This window comes from Amphiura filiformis, chromosome 11, assembly GCF_039555335.1.
Source record: "Amphiura filiformis chromosome 11, Afil_fr2py, whole genome shotgun sequence".
Lineage (NCBI taxonomy): Eukaryota > Metazoa > Echinodermata > Ophiuroidea > Amphilepidida > Amphiuridae > Amphiura > Amphiura filiformis.
Window position 1 is genome coordinate 55,538,434 of NC_092638.1, and position 27,297 is coordinate 55,565,730.

At 37.2% G+C, this 27,297-nt stretch overlaps 3 protein-coding genes across 3 annotated transcripts in view; all 3 read right to left on the reverse strand.

The window, feature by feature from the left end:
• The window catches only part of LOC140165018 (xanthine dehydrogenase/oxidase-like), a 30,002-nt gene extending 18,104 nt beyond the window's left edge, over positions 1-11,898 (reverse strand). The window contains exons 1-13 of the mRNA XM_072188430.1: positions 11,718-11,898; positions 10,971-11,145; positions 10,397-10,468; positions 9,980-10,096; positions 9,045-9,096; positions 8,313-8,427; positions 8,017-8,136; positions 6,800-7,018; positions 5,787-5,917; positions 5,342-5,516; positions 3,039-3,230; positions 2,242-2,393; positions 1,604-1,685 (exon numbers count right to left, since the gene is read on the reverse strand). Coding sequence (XP_072044531.1) covers positions 1,604-1,685; positions 2,242-2,393; positions 3,039-3,230; positions 5,342-5,516; positions 5,787-5,917; positions 6,800-7,018; positions 8,017-8,064 — 999 coding nt within the window. The 5' untranslated portion in view covers positions 8,065-8,136; positions 8,313-8,427; positions 9,045-9,096; ... (2 more) ...; positions 10,971-11,145; positions 11,718-11,898. The remainder of the gene's footprint in view (positions 1-1,603; positions 1,686-2,241; positions 2,394-3,038; positions 3,231-5,341; positions 5,517-5,786; positions 5,918-6,799; positions 7,019-8,016; positions 8,137-8,312; positions 8,428-9,044; positions 9,097-9,979; positions 10,097-10,396; positions 10,469-10,970; positions 11,146-11,717) is intronic.
• LOC140164157 (xanthine dehydrogenase/oxidase-like) lies at positions 10,001-18,389 on the reverse strand (the record flags this gene model as incomplete). Its single annotated transcript, XM_072187400.1, has 10 exons — positions 10,001-10,096; positions 10,397-10,468; positions 10,971-11,145; positions 11,718-11,902; positions 12,770-12,879; positions 13,798-13,894; positions 15,327-15,403; positions 15,728-15,895; positions 16,492-16,633; positions 18,291-18,389. Coding segments are annotated over 10 exons (1,221 nt in total), but the record flags the coding sequence as incomplete, so codon positions are not given.
• Positions 18,390-19,723: 1,334 nt separating this feature from the next.
• On the reverse strand, positions 19,724-27,036 carry LOC140164158 (xanthine dehydrogenase-like). Its single transcript, XM_072187401.1, has 8 exons — positions 26,999-27,036; positions 26,242-26,350; positions 25,562-25,750; positions 25,009-25,080; positions 23,422-23,493; positions 22,703-22,774; positions 22,184-22,255; positions 19,724-19,816 (listed from the first exon to the last, which is right to left on the reverse strand). The coding sequence occupies exons 1-8, from the start codon at positions 27,034-27,036 to the stop codon at positions 19,724-19,726; spliced, it is 717 nt and encodes a 238-aa protein (XP_072043502.1).
• Between the last annotated feature and the right edge of the window lie 261 nt (positions 27,037-27,297).

The following is a 27,297-nucleotide window of genomic DNA, read 5'->3' on the forward strand; positions in this document are numbered from 1 at the left end:
AGCGTGTTACATTATATTGCGATATTGAAGGAAATCAGTCGAGAAAATCCTCAAAAGAAACATTCCCATCTCAATGTAATCATTTTGGAACCCCGGAGAAGAGTTTTGCCTAAGTACGTGAAAGGGTATGTAAGGGAATGTTTGTGTAATGTAAATACAATGTAGTCATTGACTTTTTCCGTGAAACCGAAATTACCTGAAAATTAGACATGTAAATTTTCGGGTCAATTCGGTATCAGGAGTTCCACAGATGCTGATACGACAAGGCATTGATGAATTACATTTCGTAACAAGGAAACAATTTAAGCGAAGAAGAACTTACAATTATGATGAAGAACGATTTTCTACGCTAATTTGATCTACGATAACTATTATTATGTTGAACATTTAAACACTGTATTTCAAACAGCAAAACAAAGCTGTACGCTGCTTTGTATAAAGAACTTTATATTATCTTCGCATATTGAAATCATCACACAACGAGGATACACTGACGAGGATAAGAGGATTTATATCGCATGGATATACCTTCATAAAATTTTGTTTAATAATCAATAAATTATAAAAATGTCCTGAATTGTTATCAGGGACAGTCAATGATTGTATAAACATAAATGAAATTTGCAATTCAATTATGAACTGGAAAGTAGAACAAATTTGGTGTTCAATAAATTTACTTTTGTCAGGCGCCAAAACTTTTAGGGAGGGCGTATGTTGTGGCGATATATTATTTTATAGCCCGTGCCTTCTATTTTAATTTATTTATTTATTCAAAACTATGGTGTCATTCACCTCGAGTGAGATCACTCTCTCGTATCATTTCGATTAGACTATCGTTAAACGTCACAATGGTCTTTTGTAAAGAGAGGTTTTGTGGACGACGCAAACTGAGAATGAATTGTAGTCTGTGGCATTCACTCAGATGGTTAACATCTCTCCATAAACTCTCCGTGTGCGTCAAGATTTGAACACAACTTCTTAGTTTAGAGCGAGTACAATTCTCGCTAATTATTACTGGATAATGGAGTTTGTTCTACTCCTAGTTCTCTTGTTAGTTTTAATATAAAGTTTCATACCGAATGAAGAAGATGTAGTAAGTAATAAATATAACTTAATTAACAGTAAATTGGGTTTTGATTGTCTTCATGTTTGTGTGATAATACTCGTGCTTGGCTGATTCTAAAAGCCTAAATAAGTCCCTGGTTGAACCTCTGGTTCTATGAAGAACTTTATTTTAGCGCCCCTACTCAGGCCAAATCAACGATGAAGAGACGATGAACCGAATACCAATCTTGAGGACTAGCCGAGACGAGTGAACTAAGACGCATCTACCAAGCCGTGTGATTATTCCCTGGTACCTACCTCGCCGGTTAAAATATTTAGCGAGTCCTATTCCCAAAGTTCTTTATTAGAGAATTTGGAATTGAAATAAACATGAAGACCACTCTCTGTTCCAAAGATCACTTTTCCAGACTTCCTGTCTAGAACCTGTAATGTCAGCGCCCATCTGGTCACGTGGGCATTACGAAATAAAGTTTCTTTATGAAATGCTGTTTAATGCCTAATCTTAATTAGCTCTGACGTTTACTTCGTATTGTTTTACCTGCATCTTGTATATGGGCAGCATTCCTACGAGATGTTTATTAGGTGTTATAGCCAATCCTCGCTTGGTCCATCGATTTTGACTATAAAAATATAAATGAAATTAGTATATTGGTAATTATTATAGCAATAGCTATAATTGTTATCCGATTGAAATATTACTATGTATATAGTCTTGCTGCACATACAGTCTGGACTATAAGTAATTTGTAACATCTATCTGCTTCTTCTTCTTGCGCATATGTACAACATACATCAAAGTGCAGTTGGGTGCAGAATTGCACAGATAAAAAATTCTGTCAGGGATCGCTACGTGGACGCTTCTGCAACGACTCCTGTGGTACCGTATGTGCAACTAATCATGATGGGGTGACTAGCACGTAAGTAGTCAGCTTTCCTGGTTGGGGGTAAATACAAATTTCGGGGGCAAGACCCGTATTTTTTTTTAGAGAGACTGTATATGTGATTGTAAAGTCTTCCAAAAAAGGGATTTATTGCGACAAGGGGCTCTCGGGTCCTCTGACTACGCAACTGTCTACTAACCCCACCCTAACCATAACGCTAACCATTACTGGAGGAGAGCTTGGTGCTACATTTATGTCGTAACGCGGCGGATGTATGGAATAATTTATAACTCACGCATTGTAAACGTCGACAACACGGCGTCTCTGATGATAGTTAGATTTGGTTACGCATTCCAACCAGCAACGATGGAAATTATCGAAATCATCAAGAGACGAACCGAAGTACGTCAATGTAGGTTTCTCACGGTGGAAATTGATTTCTCTGACCTTGATTTGGAAACATTAAATATAATTTGTTGTAATCAGAGGATATTTAACACAGTACTTTACTTGGGTAAAAATAATATTCCTAATGTGATCATAGTAATAACACAAAATGTGATAACTATTTTCAGCAACTTGCATCAGAAGTGAACTGAATTGGAGAACAAAAACTACTCTGGATTTTGTTAGGTAGAACTTGTAACAATTTCTTTTTGTAATAATCAGTTTTAAGATAAGACCTTTTGTCCTATGTAGTATCACACATTCGTTAAACGAACAGAGCAAGTGGACATTGGCATAATGGAGAACTTGCGAGTGGGCTATTCCAGAAAATAAAAAGTGTACATCCCCACAGAAGAGTAAGTTTTTATATTTTAATAAAAGAAACGTTTGGATTTCCAGATTTCTTCCTGAAAATGCTACTTGAGCAAGTACAAATGTAAATACTTCTGAAGAGGGAGCTATAGCCAAAATTTAAAATGTCCTATACCTTAGTGGCTATGTAACAAAGGTGATCTAGTGCAGGGCAATACATTAAAAATATTGCAGACTGGTGCTATGATTCTTAATCAATCTTAGCAGCCGCGTAAAAGTTAGCGTAAGAAACTACAGCTTTTAACTGTTCTAAAGAATACAACATTTGCTTACCTGCATTTGAGAGATCTGACACACTGTAGCAATATCATACATGACATTCTCAATGATATGGATTGCTTCCGGGGCACCATATCCACGGAATGCGGTGTTGGTGGCTTTGTTAGTTTTGCAGCATATCGCTGTGGTGTGGATGTTGGGAATAGAATACACAGAGTCTAGGTTGAAAAGAATGTGCGCCCCCACCTGTCAATTATGAAACAATGATTTATTTGGTGAAATAATTACAAAATATGTCAAATCTACTAATTGAAATTCAACCAATCTTTACTGGGTAAAAATATATGGTAATAACTATGTTCTTACGATATTAAAGTAATAACTATGCTCTTACTATATTAAAACGATATCTGTGTTGTTTTATCTAAACCTGCTTGTGTTGTGAAGATTTCATTGATATGGTCGTGTGCATCAAAATCTTGTTATATCCCATTTGATACCACATTTGCTACCAAAAGCTTTAAATTGACAAAGATTGATAGCATGAAATTTAAAATTAAACAAGGAGCTGTAGAGGTGAAATGCAGAGCGTAACCATCGACCATGACATTCTTCGAAACGACCGCTAGATAATATCGATTGCACAATTGAATAAACCGGGCTCTTGGGATAGTCGTCATGGGCTCGTCGCGAGCAACCCAGCAAACACAAAAACGTTTTTAAAACGTTTTAAATAAGTTATATTTTGGCTTTTGGTTCAGGTAAAAACGTTTTAATAACATTAAAATGTCGGGTTATGTAAAGGTCATGATAACGTTTTAAAACGTTTTGTATGAAAACACACTACAACAATATTTTTAAATGTTTTCAAAAAATGTTATTGTAAACTATTTTTGCAAACATTGTTGCCAAATATTGTGTCAATACTTAAATAACATTATGTGAAAATATTTGAACCCAGCAACCACAGAAATGTTCTTAAAATGTTTTTTTCAAAACTTTTAATAACATTTAAATGTCGGGTTATATAAAGGTCATGAAAACGTTTTTAAAACGTTATTGAAAATATTTTAGGCAAACATTTTTCGCAAAATATTTTTTCAACCCCAAAATAACATTTTGTTTAGAATGTTTTGTATCAAGTTTTCAAGAATGTTTTTGGAATGTTATTAAAACGTATTTATACCCTTTATATAACCCGACATTTAAACGTTTGTGTAAAACATTTTTGTTTGCTGAGCAGTAGATTATCAAAATGTGTTTTTTTAAGGTTATGAAAACGTTTTATACTCTTAATATACCATTTATATAACCCGACATTTTATCGTTTTCTGACAACCTTTTATAACCTTTTGCGAATGATGTCGAAAACGTTTTGTGTTTGCTGGGAAGGGAGCTTGGCCTAGAATTCCAACTGCGTGCAACTTTTAATTTTGTGCCTTCCTTGGGTTTATTTATGTTTCTTATATGAAGACCTGAGCGCAAGAAGACCGTAAGTCCACTTGGCCCCTCAACATGTATACACTAAAGTTACGTATAGTTTCTTAGGGTTTTATGTTTAATACATGTTCCAGGATGAAAACATCGTGAAAGGTTATGAAAGATTTGTTTTGGCCCCTGAACATATATAAAACATTACCAAACTATACGAAACTATACGCAACATTAGTGTATACATGTTGAGGGGCCAAGTGGACTTACAGTCTTCTTGCGCTCAGGTCAGGTTATCAATCTTTGTCAATTTATAGAGCTTTTGGTAGCAAATGTGGTATCAAATTGGAGCTAATAAGATGCTGTACACGACGGTATCGATCAAGATGTCATAACATGAGCAGGTTTAGATTTATGTCGGGTTATTCTGTCGGTCCGTGTCACGTCACTTCCGGTTGATGATGTTCGAGTGAAAACAAGTCCCTGATTCGATTTTTGTTGATGATTTCTGTCATTGGTGTTATGTAAATTTCGACCGCAAATAGTCAGTGGAATCACACAACCGTTTCTAAGTCTTCAGAGTGGAAGAAACTTACTGGATTTACCGTTTATATACTGACAAACTTAAAATTAAATTCCATGGTCGAGTGTCGTTTTTTCCGAAATTGAATATCACTCCAACAACATCGCTATGTAGCCTCCTTCACAGTCGGTTTCTGTTGTTCATAACAAACCGTGAGCCACATGCAGTTTGGGCCCGAGACTAGAGATAGCCCGGATGTCCGACCGACAGAATATAAGTGAGGACTTTGCGTTGTGCTTATGTGGTTGCCCAAGCAAGATCTCACATGGCAAATCTAGTACTCTCAGTACAATAATATTTATTCAAACTTCATTAAGGTCTTGCGCATTCATATTATTCTTACCCAATTGATACAATCTTCATAGCATCCCGCATCGCAATATACCTTGACCCTCAAGGCTTGCAAGACACCGGTATCCGTGAAACCAGCCTTAAATTCCGCATATGTGGGTTGCCTTGTCCCTGTAAGCGACATGTCCTCTGTCCTGCTTAGAATCAGCCTCACTGGCTTGCCACATCTGTGAAAAAATAATTTATAAGTGTACTCTATTGGAGATTCTAAACACGTATGAGGGAAATGTTAATCCAAAATATCATGTAGGCCTACTTCATAAACACCTCAAAATCATAATTCTGGACTGCACTTAGATTACCCTTATAGGTGTACTTCCGGGGTGTACCTATATAGACCAAATAATATAGAGGAACTCTGATTTCCAGAATTTTTGTCCAGTCGTGATTGTTGGAAGTCCACGCTTTTAAACCCACATGGTTAATAAAATCCTTACTTCCTCGCGGCTACAGCACATGCTAAAGCCGTTGTGAGTCGATAGCATTTTCCACCAAATGCTCCACCTATTCGTCTTACATGACATCGGATTCGGTTGGCCTTCTCTCCTAATACTCTGCACGCAATCATCTATGAGAAAGACAGAGGTCATGCATGCTATTAAAAATCATCTTGCAAATACAAAATACACTTAGTATTATCGATCTCAGCAACAACGTTTATTTGTTAAAATTGTTAAAACGACATTACAACAGCAATAATAACGTTCATCTTTGCGGCTGGGAAATCGGTATAACATGAAAGAATACTTATGAGCACAATACAACTTTTTCCACATTCCACAATGAAAAAGTCACGGGGCCTCATGCGCCCATACCGAGTTCGGAAGTAGCGCATGACATGATTCGTATTCCAGGATATCGAGCTATTCCAGTTTAAATCCACACTCCCCTGGGGAAGATTTTGGAAATATCTTCCACGGGGGAGTGAGTTTTTTCAAATGACCAATTGGTCAGAGTTAATCATTTTGAATCCCATACTCCCATTGTATTATGGTTTTACCTATATCTTCCACAATTGGAGTAAGTTTTTCAAATGGAAGTTACCCAATTGTTTATTCTATTCGAAACTTATACCCCCTCTGTTGAATACTTTAGCTAAATCTTCAACAGGATTAATGTGGATTTAAAATGGAATAGCTCATTTTTAGCGGAAATATCGTTCGTAGAATGAATGTGGAATATTGTAGAAAATTAATTAGAAAATAAATAAATTAGGTCTGAACCCCTAGCTTACAATCGATGCGCACATGTATGACAAAGAAATGGAGCGGTTACCTCATTAACATAATGATGTATTATATCACGGTCCGACTGGATATATTTAGCTTTCCTTAAAACTTGTTGGTATTTTGAAGGAGGCGCTTTGCTTTTGTCCATGAAAATCTAATATTAGCGCATACGCTATTAGGCGAAGTTCTACGGTATCTTGTTGTTTGAAATGAGAACACACCTGCACATGTTGTGGATACTGTACTGTCGCATGGATGTCCATTTCTCCATCCTCTTTTGGCTTAGCAAGACATCCATGTGTCTCGATGTAAAAGTGTTCCTGCCCACCAATGTGCACCACGCCCTCAGCGATGTGATCTGCTCGTTTAAATGCCGCTTCGATGTTGCCCTTTTCTAGGAAGCGTTCTTGCGCCAGAAAAGATTGTTTCTTAATAGCGTCCTGAAAACATAAGGGTTGTTTAATGCATTGGTTGACATCATTAGGTTACCCTTTGTTACACTATTACTTAGGCGAATTATGAATTATGCAACCTTAGAATAAGATAGGCCACTCCTGTCATACACCGAATTGAAGACCGAATTAAAAAGATTAGTTTGCGTATGACGTGCTGTCAACCAGACCAATAATACTGTACTGCGCAGGTCAGCAACTAATCACACCGCGCCTTTGCCCTGACGTCAGACAAAAACTAGTCTTTTCTTAATTCGATCTTCAATTATGCTTACGGAATGAAGTGCAGCTCAAGGGTGACGTAGCTTATTATAAAACATAGCTTTATTTAACTATTGTCACATTCATTTCATTTTTCTGATCTTCATGATTGTTGCATTATAATTCATTTTGATTCTCATCTTAGCACCTGCTAGCGCAATAACACGGATCTTACTCTAGTTCCCGAAAATGTGCGACCTATTCCGTACTCGGTCACGTGACAACGGTTCAGGGGAATAGGACAAGATTCAGGTTGCTGCATTGCTAGCCTGAAGCGTCCCTGAAGAACTTGTTTTAAGATGATATGATAATTTGATTGAAACGGCCGTGTTAGCTCCAATTTGATACCCCATTTGCTACCAAAAGCTCTAACTTGACAAAAATTGACACCGTTACAAATTAACAGGATCACGCACAGGTATATTGCAGAGCGTGACCATGTCATGGTCTGAAACTACCGCAAGGAAAAATATTGATCGTATCATGCCCGCGTACACAAGAGATGTTGGGTTAATTGTGCGTTTCAAATAAACAATTGAATAAACCGCGCTTTGTACGGGAGTCGACAGGGGCTCATAGCGGGTAAAGCAAGCTTGAACACACCTGGCAATTTCAGCTGCGTGATTGTTTTAATTTGCAATTCCGTTCTGTTTCTTTGGTCTTTTTCTGATCTAGGGAAATGTTGGATAAATATATTAAGTTGCTTTTAGAAATATAAACTCTACCTTGATAGATACAATGTGTGGTAGATTCTCATATTCTATGGCGACCATTTTAGCTGCCTTACGAGCTATTTCTGGAGTCTTGGCAATAATTCCTCCGATTACTTGGCCGAAATACTCTACCTACGAATGAATATGAATAAAGTTAAATTATAGTTTAACCATTGTCTTCGTGTAATCTGACACTATAGCTTACAATATATCGGTAGGCTTTGATATCGATTTACAAACACGGATGAAAATGTTGCGAAATGTATTCTTTTTAAACGTTTTTATCGAAATATTGGAAATACATGTACTTTTCCCGAAGCGAAGACGTCTTCTCCATGGATATTCTTCTCCCCCGGTATGTCCTCAGCTCCTACATAGTCAACTACACCTGGTTGTGCCAGTGCCTTCGTGGTATCAATTGATCTGGGCAAAATAGTTTAAAAGTGAAGTACGGGTAACCCTGATAAACTTTTAAACTGTCACGAGCTTAGAATAGGTAAATTGCTAGTACTGCCGACATGGGGTAAACAGGGAAACGCTCACTAGGTCTGGGCCTGCTCTGCTATTCTAATTTTTGGAGGACCATAATATCGTTATATGTTGGGCAGACATGCTGCCCTCTTGAGCTAAAGTCCTGGTCCCGTGTTCTCTAATTCAAAATAATTCATCCGTAACATGAATTACAAAAAGACGAATCTGGATTCGTCCGTCTGCCAAACTCATTACGATATAATTGTGATATTTACATGCCGGTCATGGGTCAGCTCTCGACGACCCTGTAAATAACTCGTTCATCAAATAAAATACTGTGTAATAATCAAAACCTTGAGTTTGAGTAATTGGGCTATTCCATTTAGAGCCCACACTCCTTCTGTGGTAAATTCATGTTGGACACTTTTCAGAGGGTGTATGAAATTCAAATGGAGTTACCGAATGTATTTATGCCAATTGAAATTCATATTTCACACGTGGAAGATATTTCTAAAATCTTCCACAGCGGGAGGGCGGATTTCAAATAGAATAGCCCATTCCCTACTTACATGATCTTTGCATACGCACGCCTACTGGTCACCAATCCTAAAAACGTCTCACCTGGAGAGAAACGGAATTCGACATAATTTCATTATAAAACCTAAACAAATCCTTCAACTACAAACTGATACCTCTTAAGTCAACTCGTTATCGCTTTCAAAATGGCCGGGGTGTTCCATTAGAAATCCACACACCTTCTATGGAAGACATGACCTTAACCTCCTACACAGGAGTGTAGATTTCGTCTAAAGAATTCCGGTCCCATGTGCCTTTCTATATAATGCTACATTTTACAGGTCTGTGTCTTTATTGGGATTGGAATAAGTCTTTGTTATATCGGGAAAGCTCATAATTTTTTGAAAAGTTCCACGCTCCCCATACTCTCTGAATCCATGCCAAAATATGATTTTTGCTATGTACATATATGACCAGGTCTGATCCAATCAGGCTAGTGTCGGCAATAATGAAACTGAGACTAGGCAAAAAGAGAGGAAATACAAAATTATAAAAATCATAAGAAAGTGGTCAGATAAAAGTTTCATAACTAAAGGTTCAGCCAAGTATTCAAGAGACTGAGGTACTGAGCAAGTTAGTAATGGTAGTAACTCATTTTTTCAACATTTCAGACTTCGATCTGAGTGGATCAGATCAGGGGTCCATATCACTAAACTCTACGAAGCTTCGTAAGTCTAAAAATCGTCTTAACTTACGACGAGTCGTAGGTTCCATTTCACTAAACTTACTTACGAACTGTACCCTTCGTAACTAATAGGGATTTACTACAGGGACCCTTCGTAAACTTACGTCTAGTAATGGGTATTCGTAACTTTACGGACGGTTACTTGAGTTACGAAGGGTTAAAAGTTTAGTGAAATGGACCCCAGGTCACAAATGGAGATAAGGCAGTGTTGCGCTTAGCCCTAAATAATTCACGATCATTTACCCTTTTGTTGTGGGATGTCATCTATATACTCGGCTTCCCCGTCGTCTGCTGCAACGCCGCAGCGTGTACTATTGGCCGTCCGATTGGATCAATGGCGGGCTGGTCATCTGGTACCGGCTATAATGAAATAATCAGAATAAGCAGAATGTTATTACATACGTTGAAAATGTAATAATTTGATCGGCTCGAGATTCTGAACATTGGGTTTATCTTCAAAATAATTGATTATAATTATAAAACATTTAATATTATCTTTAAGTAAGTGCATCACTATAGTAACCAAAATAATAAAAGTGCTTTTCACTTGTGAAAGATCCCAAAGTTTAGATAATCGATTTATACCCCCATTTCTTTGCATCATTCAGTGAAACTTTAAGTTGCAACCACTGTTAAGAAATTTATGAGCTTCTTGATTACCTGGAAAACTTGTGATCCACTGGGGAATTCTTCATCAAAATTTCGAAGAACACTTTTCAGGGTTGCAGGATTCTGTCGAAAAAGAAAATACAAAGCTAAGAAATTGTGTTAATCTTGCGAAAACTTGCGTTTGTACAATAATGATAGTCCACACGCACCCACCTAAATCGTCGTATTGTAGTCTTCGTTGTCATCGTCATCATCATCATCATCATCATCATCATCATCATCATCATCATCATCATCATCATCATCTATCATCATCATCATCATCATCATCATCATCATCATCATCATCATCGTCGTCGTCGTTGTCGTCATCATCATCATCATCATCATCATCGTCATCGTCGTCGTCGTCGTCGTCATCGACATCATCATCATCATCATCATCATCATCATCATCATCATCCTCGTCGTCGTCGTCGTCGTCGTCGTCGTCGTCGCCGTCGTCCTCCTCCTCCTCCCGGATCTCCTCCTCCTATCTTTGTCAACATCATCATCTTCACCATCATCAATGATTACATTATTATAATTACTCATGAAGTTATCATGCACCGTTTAATATTCAAACCTCAAGTTGGTCATTGGGCATAGCTTGTTTCACGACATCGATATAAAACTTGAAGAAGCAACTCAAAATCAAAGAGTGCCGATATTCCACCATTCCTCCAGGGGCACCGGGGTCAAGGGCCAACTCCTTTACTAATCCATCATAAGCTTCAGCCAATATGTCCTTATTCCATTTTCTAGATAAATCATGATAGTATGCTCCATTAGTCATGTTATTTTGACCCATCGCCTTTATTTCATAAAATGACAAATTTTTGCTCGCTCATATATCGTAAAATAAAATCGACATTAGAGGTTGAAGCCCTGTAATTTCAGGCTTTAAATCAGTGCTGTATTCAGGGTGGTGAGTCCAGCCAATCTTTCAGTCCTATTGTTACAGTTGTCAAACTATATTTGTTAAGCTATTGGATTATCTGGTTGACTAAATAAACAATTACTTTCTCTGTAGGGCCATAAACAATAGAGCAGTGACTAGCTTTCATGGCATACATGCACATTGTATAGGGTGTGTAAGGGGGGGGGGGGGTGGGTTGAGAAAATAATACCCTCTGGCTTATTTAATGGTAGATTGGATAACAATACCCAAATCAAATAGACTACACATACAAGTTTAATGGATTATGGCTATAACCTTAACATCAGGATGTCTCATAGTCTGATTTAAAGCCTGGTATTACAGGGCCTCAACCTTAAATGTATGATTTGCGTAAATGATAAGATTATAGCAATAAACAAAGCCATGTCTTACTTTCCAATGAGCCTATTGGCTGTGACTGTAGCTATCTTAGTTGTGGCTGCCACTCCTCCATACACAAGGCATATATCTTGTATGGTCTTGGTATCCTCATCAAGTTGAAGTCTGAATGCTGTATTGACAATGGCTGTATCCACGTGATTTCTTCGTGACACTTTGTACACATTGATGTACTCATCCTAGTGGAAATGTAATAAAACATTAAAGAGCACGAAAGCAAAATGTAACGGAATGTATACCACGGCTGTTTGATGGTATGTAAAACTGAGTCATTTTAAAGAAAAGTTGAACAATGATGGCGCTATTTATCTAAAATCTTGTTTGCATCTTTACAAGGGGTAGACACTTGTAAAATGGTATGAAAACATCAGCAAACACCCTAACAAATGACAAGGGAATTTTCAAAAAACTTTTTATCATGAAATGTAAGGTATAGCTTATATTATTTGGCTAATTTTAAATTTAAAATATATGTTAATAGCGCCCTCAAGAAACGAAAATCTATGTTAAAAGTTGCTACAAAATATATGTGTATATACAGTTTATTAGTGTGACAGCTTTTGGTATTTATTCATGTCTAGAATTGATCATTATAATAATGTTTTGTTAGAAAAAATAATGAATGGTCACATTAAACAACCGTGACACGTGCATGCTTTCATTCTGTATTCTGTTCACATATCCTGGGCAGTGTGCAAGTCCGTAAGTGCAGTAGAAATAATTGATGCTTTATGTAAAGCTTTCAAATTATTACGTCATAGCGACATTATGTAGGGGATGTTTATATTTATTTTGGTATCACTGGATAGAGGAGTCTTATAGCTATACATTGTGGTTGCAGCTAATAACCATGACAACTTTTAACAAATTTAGTATCGTAACGATGCAGCATTTTTTTCTGAAAAAGGGTTCTCGAAAGTTAGCACAAACGAATAGACCAACACGTCATGCCACTGATTGCTGTCGACGGAAATGGCTAAGATCTTCTAACTGCTGTAAGTAGGAAAAGTTCAGCGTGAAGTGACAACAAACATGACAAATATTACCTTTTTATTGAATGGAATACTGATATTGACGATGACTTCATCTGCTGCAACATCTGTCTTCCATCTTGAAGGAAAGAAGTCTCCTGACAAAGGCCTTGTCCTTTTGACTCCTTCCGTAGAAAAAAAGTAATTAACATATTCAGTTAACTTAACTTGGCTTCAACATAAAAAGTATACAAGTTTTGCGATATTTTCTCAAAATATCAAGAGCTATCTTAAGAACCACTGAACCAATACTGGGCTTGTTTGTACTCATCTGAATGCATTTTTCATGCTGATTCCAAATATGGTCATGAAAATTTACAATTCGAAATTTTTGAATTAAAAAAAAACCTTGTCGTCTGCACTCTATTAAGGATGACAATAATGATATTGGTTCCTCAAAAGTACTTTCCCATCTGCTTTGTTCTGTCAGTTCAAGAGGTTATGATTTATGTTTAGCTTTTCGTTGAAGGACATTAATAATAATTTAGATTTTTTAAAACTCTATTTTTGTCTTTCAAATAGAAAAAAAATAATGTTCACACAATAAGTTTCTTTTAAAGCTACGTGACAAAAGTATTTTCTCTCTTTAATAATTTTATTGTTGACACTTAAACATATAATATCGTAGTATGGAAAATTTTCTTCATCATGTTATAGGATTGTTTTCCCTGTATTGATTTGTTATTATGGTTCTGGTGGCATGTACAATCTGAAAAGGTAATCAAGTCTGATCTCATATCATTTGTAGATGAAACTCCTGTCTGTGTATAATCCAATGATTTGAGAAGCAGCTATTTTGCAGAACTGAAATTATATGAGTTGAGGCAGAACTTTGGGTAGAATGTTTGGATGACCCTCATATAGATATCGAAAGACCCATCTGCAGTAGTTGCCAGGTGTCATATTCGTACGATATAAAATACAAGAATTGTCAAATATCTATAGGGCAGCTATCACTTTTGCCGCACCTGTAATAGCTGCCAGGTGTCGGGTGCATACAATATAGAATGCAGCTATTCGATAACATAAAAAGCTTTTTGTACCTTTATGTGCTGCTAATGTGACAGAGCATCTGGATGCAAGAAAGAACGAGTTGAGATCTGAATGCGGCTGCGCAGCTCTCAGGTGTCCGCCAATGGTCTGGAAGAATACAGATATTATTTGTATAAATGAAAGGAATAAACCGTTAACTCCATGAGAACTACCTGCCGATTGATCAATTGGACCAATCAGCAACATTGTTAGAATGATTTCACCACACAAAAAAATTGGGGTGAATTAATTGCAAAGCTCCATTCTGATTGGTGATTAAAGTAAAGATATCACGTAATTGACCAATCAGAGGCAATGTTAGATCGGCAGGTAGTGCTCAGGGGTTTATAGTAAATATACTGTACAAGCCGAGTTTTGGGCACATCGCTTAAGTGTATAATAACCACGTTATCAGAACACACTCTACGGTACGTTGGAAAGTCTATTGTGATGCTCTCGCCTGGACTATGGAAATTCACTTCTCACTGGAACTACAGAAACTAAATCTTAACAAGCTTCAACGCATCCAAAATCGTGCCGTCCGTCTTACTTCTGGTTTAAAGCGACGTGATCATATTTCTTCTCATCTTACTGAGCTTCATTGGCTTCCGTTAAAGAACGCATAAAGTTTAAACTTCTTACCATCATATTTCAGTGGGTGCATGGGTTAGCTCCAACTAATTTGCAGGAAAATATTCACCTTTATTCATCACTTAACACCAGACTGCTTCGTTCCTCTCTTGATAGTACTAGACTCCCGACTAGACTCCACATTCCATTATACAAACCACTGCCTTGGGGATCAATCTTTCCATGTTTCTGGCCCACGGATACCGAATACACTTCCAAAGCATATTTGTAAGGCACCACCCTCTTGTTCATTATCATGTTGTTTGTATATTTATGTATTGGTTCATTATTGAATAAAAATTTCGTATATAATACTAGTCTCGTTCCCAGCCGGTTTGTGCTCATTCATCACTAAACATAATGATGAAGGAGCACAAGCCGTCTAGGACCACGACTGGTGTTTATTGTACCGTACATTTGCTCCCACTATAAACACGCTTACTGGGTGAAGGTAATCTCCCATAATAGGCAAGTAACTTGTGAAGGGCACCTAGACGAGATCATTGCGGTGTTTATAAACATAAACATAGATTCGTAACTGGTTTATCGCGGTAGCAGCATAATGACCACTGTTTATTACCCTATTAATTTGGCGTACGTTTTGAAAACATTAGCCCCAAAAGTTGTCTTGCAGTAGTCGGTCGTTTGACGCCATTTCACCTACAGGAACAGTGATCATGGTCATAGAATCATAAAGGCTTTAAACCACTCTTTGTCTGTGTATTTTAACGACAAAGTGGATTACTGGCTTTATGAGCAAAATAGACACATTATTATCTGATTAATATTCGTACATACGTTATTACGTCGCCTGCGATATTTATTATATACACACGAACGGTTGAGAATGCTCCATAAAACAAGCCACGGAAACAAGCGTAAATAGCGTAAGGATAGAAACTTTACTCACCGCAACATTCCTTATTTGCTCTCCAGCAAACCTGGCCAAGATCTCCAGAAGGGCATCAATGCTTCTTCGTTTCTCGTCTATAAGTATTGGTAATGAAAGCAGAAAAGGATATAAGCTTTACTGTGAAGACGTAACTTTTTCACTTCGTTCGTTGTACTCATTGTGGAATGCGTAAAATGTATTGAGAATCTTTTATTCCATATTTTATGCTTTTTTTTTTAAATGTCTACTGTAAATTTGCATTTGTCGTAAATAAGGCAAGTGGTACATGAAAGACAATGTAAACATAATTAAACAAATATTTGATTAAGAATGCTCATACGTTCTATATGTTTCATCATTCCCCTCATATAGATGTTCAAAATCATTGTATATTTCTGTATAGCATCAACTGAACTAACCTGGTATTTTCGTAACGTGTTCCAGGCATACATCGAATAGTTTGCTGACAGTTACCATTGAGCCCACTTCCAAACCGTCATCAGTTACCTTTATTTGCTGCAGCTCATGAACATGAATGGGTGCCAATATGACCGGATGACTAACACCTGTAAACTTCTTCTGAATACCTAGGTGATGGATATTTTGAGAAAGGTTACATCAAAGTTAAAGCAGTGAAAACCTTAATCTCTGTTCAACGTTGTTTTTTAATGGCAACGTGGATATTAATGTCAATATACGCTAACAGCCCAGCAAACACAAAATGTTTTCGACGTCATTCGCTGAAGGTTAGAAACTTAAGGTTGCCAGAAAATGTTTTAATGTCGGGCTATATAAAGGGTGTATAAATGGTATAAAACGTTTTTTATATATGAGCATTTGCCTTAAGAGTTCAAATTAGCATGATTAGTAACATTTTTGTGACGTCATACATCAAGCTACAACCAAGATGCATTATGGACAATGTACAAAAGGTGAATTAAGACACAACCATGTACCAACGGATTCACCTTTGCGAAAAATCCTATACGCCATTGCGAGTACACCTGAGATGTCGTCATTTGACGTCAGTACGTGTCACTCCGTTGTGCACATCGTTTAACGAACACACTTACTGCTCATTGCAAGTCGGCGTGACGTGAAATGACAACATCTCAGGTGTACTCGCAAAGACTTAGGGGATTTACGTTTTGTTTTATGTAATATTTGAGGCACCATTAGTTACCTAGAGCAGTATTTCCAGCAATGATTGGAGCACCAGGGTACTTTGATTTTAATTCCAGCAACTCTTCAAGACAACCGATGGAAGACCAAGCAACATCACCATTGCGAAACCAAGACGTCTTCTGGAATCCGCCCTTGATAGTCTGTAATAGGTATCATGAGAAAATGTAGTTGAATTCATCAAATCAAAGTGATGGATAAACATGTAAAGTAGAACGGTCATTTACGGAAGTGATATCCACTTGATTTGATGTCATTCAACATTAGCATATCATATTTATCTCAATATTTTGACGTGTACAACACATCCTCATCAGGAGGGCTTCAATGATGAGCTGATGGAGTTGTTTAGTGGACTATGTTCTTTTCTAGACCTTTGTTGTCCGTTCTATTGATCGGATCATGGTACAGAGGCATCGAAGTAAATTTTAGTTGAGATGAATAGGTATTAACCTATAGATCTTAGTCACAGTGATGATAATGTGCGGAATCCACGTGAAGTTATTATCTACTGAGACACCAAGGAATGCTGTGCGTGAGTGAATATTCCATGAAGATAGTTTTTTTTATATGTTATCATGGTTAAGGGAAGCTTATGAACGTTTTGTAAGTTTTGTGAGTTCAGTGTTAGTGATATTTTACAGTGTATGTGTAACGAGTACGTATGATCGGCAAAAATTATAAATGAAAATCTGTATAGGTTCCCAAAATGGATCCTTGAGGAACTCCGCAAGACGACTAAATTTTATCATGCGATGTCAAGTGGGAATGGAGTTGGTGTGAATTTTGATGGCGATGCTTGAGCTTTTTTATACCATTAAAGTGCAGTGCTTGGGTAGTCAGATACTATAATATATAGTTCAAGTTATGTCGTACGTCGTGGTTGATGGTGTCGAATGCTTTGGACAGATCAAGAAAGATGTCTGTTGGGCTTCTCCAGTTGAAATCCAAACACCGCCTATGGAAGACATGACCTAAATATCTCACATATTTTAAATGAAGTCACCCATTCAGGTAACCCCTCTAAAATTCACACTTCCTGTGTGCAAGATTAATGTATTCCATAGGGCGTGTATGGATTTAAACTGGAATAACTCATTTTGTTTGCTTCATTGATTTGTGTTAAAAAGGAGCATTCGTTGTGTGCTTATTACGAAAACCATTTTGTGAGTTAGTCAGGATATTGTGTTTGTTGATGAATGATATGAATCCGGTGTACATGATCTAGAAGTTTGGAAAATGCTGGGACGATGGATACTGGACGATATACGAGGGTCATTCATAAAGATGCATCCACTGCTTAAAATAAGGGCGTAATTACAAATTAACCTTAAACGTGGTCTGGTTGAAATGTGGCAAATTTAACATTTGTGTGTCTGTTGAACCCATCGCCGTTTTCTTCACATACAAAACGTGTTTTATTTGGTTTTTGAAGTCCCAAGACATGTCAGGGAGTTCAAAATAGGAACAACATATTTATCCTGAGTGAGCAGTTGGACAACTTTATCTTAAAAATATTTTATGGAGATTATCCGAAGCGACAAAATGATGATGAACTTTTGGCTTCAGTTTTTAACCGTTTCCGACGTACCAAATCTGTTATCGGTTTAACCAACATATCTAAAACAACCAAAAATCATATTTACAGCAAATAACTTTTATTTTGTAGCCGAGATTAAAGAGTATATACAATGGGTAATTTCAATATCCTGGGGCTTACGATAACAGAGATGTGATGATGGAGGTAAAACTTTTTGAATGACCCTTGTAGTATATTTCAGATTGCATTTGTTTACTTACCAATAATTCAGGAGGGAATATGATGTCTTGAGATGGGTCATACTTAGTGAATAGTTCAAGAGTGTCAAGGCCATTTGTTATCTGCGAAGAAATTAATATGATTTGTTACTTACAGAATCCAGCGATCAGTTAATAATGAACGACGTCTATAAAAGACTAGTTTACGTCCTGTCAACCAGACCAAAAATGGTGTACTGCACAGATCAGCAACCAATCACGTCGCGCCTTTGCCCTCACGTCACACGCAAACTAGTCTTTTTCAATTAGGTTTGCAATTATAACAAACAGTTATCTTTCAGTGTATAAATGTTTATTTATTTATTAGTGTTATATATTAGTATTAATTAGCATGATTAGTGTATTTAATGTTCACTTTTGAACCGAACATGGAGAATTGAAGAAAATCCTGGATAAAGTAATTCAAATATTTATGACAATTTCATCTAAACAAATATTACAGCGATGATAGTGTGTAATATAAAAAATATCAAATTTCATTATTTTCAGAGAAAATAGTGTTTTTTAGACAAATTTTTCTGATTACAGCCTGTACTGTGCGTGGTCATTGTTATTTGCCACACTGATTGAATTGAACATGCGTGGTCATTGCAGATGACACGTCTTTTGGCCCTATGCCAAAATATCTGAAATAATGCTTATTTCTAATACTTATGCGTTGACCATAGGCCTAGGTGTTGGGTGATATACATGCTCATGTGCTACTAGTATCCATTGGAAAACTGTAGTCTGGGTAGAGCCGATAAATTAATTTCCATGCTGCTTTTTAAAAGAGGGAATGGGCACGGTTGTTTGATGTGATCATTTATTAATTTTCTTACAAAACATAATATAACGTTCAATTCTAGACCTGAATAATACCAACAGCTATCACACTAATAAACTGTACATACACATATATTTTGCAGCAATTTTAAACATATATTTTCATTTCTATATCAAATTATTCTGCTTTTTGCGGTGATTTTTATTCTATAAACTGTACATTTGGTTGCAAATTGAGGGCGCTATTTACATATATTTTAAATTTGAATTAGCCATATATTATGAGTTATACCTTACATTTCATGATAAAAAGTTTTTTTGAAAATTCACTTGTCATTTGTTAGTCTTTTTGCTGATGTTCTAATACCATTATACAAGTGTCTACCTCTTGAAAAGATGCAAACAAGATTTAAGATAAATAGCGCCATCATTGTTCAACTTTTTAAAATATGACTCAGTTTCACATGCCATCAAACAACCGTGGGGAAATGAAAACATTTCTAATACTTATGCGTCAATCAAAAGTATTCCTGTCCCCATCATCATCCTTCGGCTGCGGAGCAGGCAACCACAAGATTTCTTCCACGGTGATCTTGTTAACCGTTTTTCTTTTCCACAATGCACCATTATGGAGATAACAACTACCCAGGTCAGTCCGTAGGCGTAGGTGTCAGGTGATGCATGTGATATCCATTGGAAAACTGCAGCCTGGATAGAGCCGATAAACTAATTTCCACGCTGCTCTTTAAAAAAGAGAAAATAAAAACATGCACACACCTGCACACCACACACCTAAACCGCTACACCACCCGGCCCCGATGACACGTCTACACACAGAAGGAATATCAAATCATAAAATTTTGCTCTGAGCAACGCCGTCTTTGGGTCGAGAAATTAGAAATCATAGTCATAGGCCTATTCTCAAAACATATGTGTAGGCCCATGCAATCCCAGGGTTATTTCCATTGACCATTATAATTAACAAAATTATTAATAACAAAGCCCGGTAAGGCCTACCTCAGGGCAGGCCTAACCATTCACGGGATCTAGCATGGTCCTTGCTTACGTCTCACCATTTAGCGGACCCCAAGGGGATAATAATAAGTATTTGACTACTACTTCAGGCTTCGGCAATTGCCTGTTCGCCTCTCGGTCCCTATTTTCAGGGTTACCCAATTCTTCAATGCTTAAGAAATAAAATATACGTCACTTATACGTCATTATAGTTATTTGAAAATATCAGTTATTGCTTGCCACCCTTCCGACCTGCTGAAAAATCTTTGCCCTCCCCCATTTGCACATCATTACATTTCTTGAGTCAACTCGTAATCGGCGAGAATTATTAGGCTCTTACTCCAACGCCGAAAAGTATATAGACCCACGTTAAGATTGATATAGTTGATCTGTCTGTATAGGACTTCAATTAACAATTTGTAACACTTCTGACGAGATGTCACAAGACAATTTTGAAAATAAAATATGTTGATATTAATCCGCGATGTTAATAAGGCCCGCCGATTACGAGCTGAACAAACTATAATGCGATATTTACTTCGCACGTTATACTCGTGCGGAAGACTCTTTTCACGTTCACCTGTATAAGAACAACCTTGTGCACAGAAAATAGGGAAATGATTTAGCATAACAAAGGAACAAGCTCCGAGATCTAGCATTAAAGCCACAGAGCTTGAAATTGTCTGATTTACATAACAAGATAAAACATTTTTAGAGCCAACGCCCTTTATATCAATTTTGTGTAGTTCTGGTTTCTCATGATGCCAAATATTTTAGGTCAATGGGTGTCATGGTGGGTCATGGGGCGTCATGGTGAGGCAAGGGGTGTCAAGGGGTATCATGGTTCATCCAGGAGTGTGATGGTGGGTCATGTGGTGAGTCAAAGGCTAATATGTTTGGTCAGTGGGTGTCATGGTGGGTCAAATGGTTTTATGGTGGGTCAATGGTGTCTAGTATGACCCCCAGGGTGGTGTCAAATAAATGAGAACACTTATGATTTTGGATCCTTGGTTCTCAAGTGCCACGATAAGGGGGTTCAGGAGGGGCAATGGGTGTTATGGTGGATTAAGGGTTGCCATGGTGGGCCAAGAGATGTTATAAAATATGGTTGGTCAAGGGTGTCATGGTGGATCTATAATGGTGGTCAATGTTGTCTAGTTTGACATCTAGGGGTGTCAAATGAATGAGAAAAAAAAAGAAATACACCAATACACAAACCTGGGTTCGTACACCTAATAGTTTTAAAGTTAAACTAAGTTGTAATAAGTTACTACACATTTTGGGTCCCTATTTTCAGGGTTACCCATTAATCCAATGCTTATGCAATAAGATATACATCACTTGTACATTGAACCCGGATTGATTGGCGCGATGTACATATTGGTGCGAATGCATCAAATAATGTTTCTTGTAACTATGTTGTTTTATCTGTGAACGGTTATAGCAAGAATGTCACATCATGGTGGAAACATTCTATTCACACGCAGAGGAGGTTTGTTGATACGAATGCTTATAAGTTTCAAACGACTGGGCACAACTGATACTAGTATCCGGGACTTGTATAAGAATAATAATACCGTTTATTTGCAGTTCTTTGCTCTCAGTCAGATCTCTTTGAAGTTATTTTATATTCCGCTTGGTGATTGTTAGTTTTTAGTGATAAAAAATATTCTGTTTGAATTTTATCTTCTGTATTTGGGTCTAACGTCAATATAACAGTATTTTTACTAGATTAAGGCCCATCTACTAATCGAGGGTTGAGAACGAGAAAGCCTTAACTCAGAATGACCTGCTCCCACAAAATGAGCATAAAGTCGTCAGGGCACTATAGAAGATACAGTTTATTAAACATGGTAAAATTCAATAGAAAAGAAAAGAAATAGCTAGGAATTCCGGAGGAAATATTGCTCTTTGGAAACCAAAGAGGGGAGCTATCCTTGTTAAGTATGATTTTAAACGGTACAGAATAAATTTTTAAAATCTGGGATATCTTAGAAAAGTTGTCAACTTTATGCTGATGTTTTAGAACAGACCTTTGTGAATTACGGCTTTGTGGTTCTCAACAATCGTAATCTACTATTGGATGACTAACTTACCCGCTCTTGATCTGCAGATACACTGCCATTGGTACCACCATTGACGCACTGGCAATTCTCACCACACGATCCCTGCAAAGAAATTTGGCACAATTTACTCAATTTGTTCTACCTTGAATTATTGTAATGAAACAACAGCAGCGTTCTTTACTGTTATAAAGATTGCGTCTTAAATCAAATATCCAAATTATTTAATTAATAAATTTCGATACTTGTGACGAGTTGTCACAAGACAATTCTTGAAAGAAAATATATCGATATCAATCCGCGATGTTATAAGGCCCGCCGAATACGAGCTGATCAAACTGTAGTTTGCTATATCTGAGAAACCATCTTATTCTAGAATCATGGGTACAAGTTCAACAACCATATATATTATCATAATATGCAGTTTACGTAACCTTGGAAGATTCCGTAGATATTGCAAACTATACATTTTGTATTTCCTTTTGTGCAGACGGATAAATTTTCCTCGGCTATATAGTCTACTATAAATTATGCTGGATGACCAAAACTTACCCGCTCATAAACTGGCGATGTACTGCCGTTGGTAAGACCATTCATGCACTGATAATTACCACCATTCAATTCCTGAAAAGAGATTTGGCACAATTTACTCAATTTGTCCTACCTTGAATTGTTGTATTGAAACAACAGCAATGTTCTTTACTATTGTAAAGATTGTAAAGTATTTTTCAAATTAAGTACATCATGTACAAACAGTGGCGTAGCCAGTTGGGTTGAGGTTGCAGAGTGCCCCCTGACTAATTTCAAACATATCAAAAGAGAAGATCGGGAACTGTTGAGCAAATTGAGGTCAAAGGTCACAAGAAGGGGTTATATTTTTGAAATGCTTTAATCAAATTTTAACATTATATGTTGTTCCTCTTGTCCCAAGGATAAAAATGTCGATGGCCGTGCCAAAGGGTATTTATAACAGTGACCGTGGGTCAGATTTTAAAAATGTTCCAAAGTGAATACAAATAGTAGCAAATTATTCGCCTTTATAAAGTAATGCAAATAAGAATAGTTTGCTATATCTGTAAAGCCATCTTATTCTAGAATCATGATCATGGGTTCAAGTTCAACAACCCTATATATTATGTGCAGTTTATGTAACCTTGAAAGATTCCGTAGATATTGCAAACTATACATTTTGTGTTTCCTTTTGTCCAGACAGTTATATTTTCCTCGACTATATAGTCGACTATAAATTATGCTGGATGACCAAAGCTTACCCGCTCATTAACTTGAGGTATACTGCCGTTGGTAAGACCATTCATGCGCTGATAATCATCACCATTGAATTCCTGAAAAGAGATTTGGCACAATTTACTCAATTTGTCCTACCTTGAATTGTTGTATTGAAACAACAGTCAACGTTCATAACTATTGTAAAGATTGTAAAGTATTTTCTAAATTAAGTACATCAAGTACAAGGAGTGGCGTAGCCAGTTGGGTTGGGATTGCAGAGTGCCCCCTGACAAAATTCAAACATGTCAAAAGAGAAAGTCGGGAAGGCAAAGAAAAATGAAAAAGGGAAAGGAGAAAAAAGGTAACGTTTGGGAAGAAAAAACGGCAAGAAGTACCCCAAATCTACTGTGTTTCCCGTTTTACACCAATCATGAGCCACACTAAGTGTAAAGTTCCAAATTTGTGCGCGCTATGCGCAGGAATTTTCCCAGACTTTTTTTATGCCCGGTATAATGTGAAGACCTGAGCGCAAGAAGACCGTAAGTCCACTTGGCCCCTCAACATGTATACACTAAAGTTGCGTATAGTTTGTTAATGTAAATTTTATATATGTTCAAATTGTTGTATTGAAATAACAGCAACGTTCTTTACTATTGTAAAGATTGTTAAGTATTTTTCAAATTAAGTACATCAAGAACAAACAGTGGCGTAGCCAGTTGGGTTGGGGTTGCAGAGTGCCCCCTGACAAATTTCAAACATTTCAAAAGAGAAAATCGGGAAGGCAAAGAAAAAGGAAATAATGAAAAGGAGAAAAAGCGAAAGATAGGGAAGGAAAAAAAGCAACAAAAAAAAGGGCCCCAAAACTACTTGTTGTACCTTCTGCCTTTCCCGTTTTACACCAATCATGGGCCACGCTTATAGTGTAAAATCTCAAATTTTCGTGCGCCACGCTCAGGAATTTCCCCGGGAGTTTTTAAACAAAATCTTTGTAAAACAGATAAACGGTATACTCATCCGCCACCGATGAATATCGGGCCAAAATGATGCACAACTGGGAATAATTTATTTTGCCCCCGTCCCCACCAAGAAAGCTGGCTTACATCTCTGAGTACAATGGTCTAACACACATCCACATACACCCCATAGGGATCAATTCACCCATATGTACAACCAACCGCAATTCACACGCTTCCTGATATTGCCCAACAAACAAAAACGTTTTAAAAACGTTTTAAATCGGTTGTATTTTGGGCTTTGGTATTGGTAAAAACGTATAAATATCGGGTTATAAGGTCATGAAAACGTTTTTAAAACGTTTTGTATGAAAACACACTATAACAATATTTTTAAAATGTTGTCCAAATGTTATTGTAAAATATTTTTTGCAAAATTGTTTTCCAAATATTTGTCAACACTTTTAAATAACATTATGTTAGAATATTTTGCAGTATGTTTTCAATGAACGGAGGATTTTTGAATGTTATTACAACATTTTATACCCTTTATATAGCCTTGCTATAACCCGACATTCAAACGTTTTCTGGCAACCTTTTCTAACCTTTTGGGAATAATGTCGGAAACGTTTTGTGTTTACTGGGTGGATGATTTTATACTGGATGACCAAAACTTACCCGCTCACGAACTGGAGATGTACTGCCGTTGGTCAGACCATTGACACACTGACAATTTTCGCCACACGATTCCTGAAAAGATATTTGGTTCAATTAACTCAATTTGTCAATAACACTTCTCACTCATTATAATTGAAGACTGAATTAAATAGACTAGTTTGCGTCTGACGTCAGGGCAAAGGCGCGACGTGATTGGTTGCTGACCTGCGCAGTACGGCATTTTTGGTCTGGTTGACAGGACGTCATACGCATATTAGTCTTTTTAATTCTGTCTTCAAATATATATATATTTTGCTTTTTCAAATGAATCATCAAAGGATGAACAAAGAATTAAACGAAATGAGAAGAAAATGGTATTTTGTGAAAATGAAACGAAAAGCAAGAAGAATTTCACGAGAAGGTTTGGATGAGTTTGTACCCACCACCACTACAGTTTGGGTCAGCTTTATGGTATGAAGCAGCGGTGGTATTAACTCCAGGGGACACCGTTACTATATTTTAGGATGTCAATTGTCTTGTCAGTTGACTGGAAACCCTGTTAGAAATGTCTTACCTTTGTGAACGTTTTGAAGGCATCCAATATTGGTCTATATCCGGTACATCTACATAGGTTTCCTTCCACTGCCCGTAAGAGTTGCTGATTGGTGGGTTTGGGATGGTTGCGTAGCAACGTATACATCGACATCACCATACCAGGAGTGCAGAATCCGCACTGCGAGCCATGGGCTTTAGCTAGACGTTCCTGGAGAAAAAAAGGCTTTTAACTGTGACATGCTGTTTGCGTGATAATTTTCAAATAAGTTTTTTTTAAAACTTTTTTACATAGGTCACTTATTGGTCAGTGCATTATTATTTGAACTCCGACTGTCCATTAGAGAATGAATTTGGAGAAAACCTTCTGATAATTACAAACACTCGCTGAGCAGCAAGACCTTCCCTCTAAGCTTTTAATCCGATAAGCTGATTATCTATTTGTTTTCATGAATTGGAAGACATTCTTTGATGTATTACTGAGCTCAATCATCTGAAATTACTGGAGCGTGAGCCACACAGGCTGGTGGCTCAGCATAGTATTTTATTAACAGAAGGTTTTCTCTAAATTCGTTTCCTAATGCGGTATTGAAATGTCAAAATAACAAGGGCTTCGAACTCGGTTCCATGGCTTTTGCATGTTTCGTGAGAAACATTTTTGTCTGCGGTAAAAAAATAATTATGAATGTTTGTCGATCTTACCTGTACCGCATGTAGCTTAGTCCTAGTACTGCCAATGCCTTCTACGGTAGTAACCGCCTTCCCGTGGACGGCACATACAGGATACAGACAAGCGTTCACTGCCACATGACTGGGGAGATAAGATTACAAAATTCATTGCATGCTATTATCGTGCCAGTAGTTAAAGGCGTGGTGTCCGCCCGCTAGTTCACTTCGTCGAAAATAAGTTTCGCTGTGTTGAATATGAAATAGATTAGCTTGGGTCTTACATTGCTTTAAATCATAAATGCACATCAAAATATGTCAAAAAAAGGTCATTAACATCAAAAGTCCTCTAAACAGAAATGGGAAATGGGAAAGCTCTGACATTATCTTCCTCCTTGGGCATGTTGGGTAGACCTGGGCCCAGGCAATACCGAAACTGGTTCGAAAATATTGATGATTCGAACAAAAATAAGACAAATATGGAAGACATAACCTTTTAAGGGGCTATAGATTTCAAATGGAGTCATGTATAATTCAAGACCAAATTAAAAAGACTAGTTTGTGTATGACGTCCTGTCAACTACACGGAAATGCCGTACTGCGCAGGTCAGTAACCAATCACGTTGCGCCTGTGCTCTGACGTCAGACGCAAACTAATCTTTTTAATTCGATGTTTGATAATAATAACCCCATTTAAAATTTACTCTCCCCGTGTGAATGATTAGGGTATGTCATCCATAGAGGGTGTATGGATATCAACTGGAATAGCATTGAGTTATGAATAACATCTTACTGTATATCTTTGGTGTCGGGATCTGCAGATGATATCATCACAGTGCACGCTCCGCAAGCTCCAACGCCACATCCTTCCTTGCTACCAGTAAGTTGTACTGTCTCAGAACTTAAGGAAACATAGCTGATGACGGAATCGCATTATGTGAACATAGGCTAAGATCCGGGGTTTGAGGGATAAATCCCACTCAATAATTTGATAGGGGATGGCCCATGATCATCTACCCATGCTGGTGCCTGAATATGGATTTATGAACAAATTAACTTCATATTTGGCCATTTTAGCCTAAAGAGTGCCTT

Bases quoted from the DNA above. Each gene is read 5' to 3' on its own strand.
- LOC140164158 (XM_072187401.1), bottom strand. From the start codon at position 27,036: ATGATATCATCTGCAGATCCCGACACCAAAGATATACA. The intron at 25,751-26,241 runs GTAAGATCGACA...TTTTTTCTCCAG, and splicing joins CTAAGCTACATGCGGTACAG to GAACGTCTAGCTAAAGCCCA. The intron at 23,494-25,008 runs GTAAGTTTTGGT...ATCTCTTTTCAG, and splicing joins CATCTCCAGTTCGTGAGCGG to GAATTCAATGGTGATGATTA.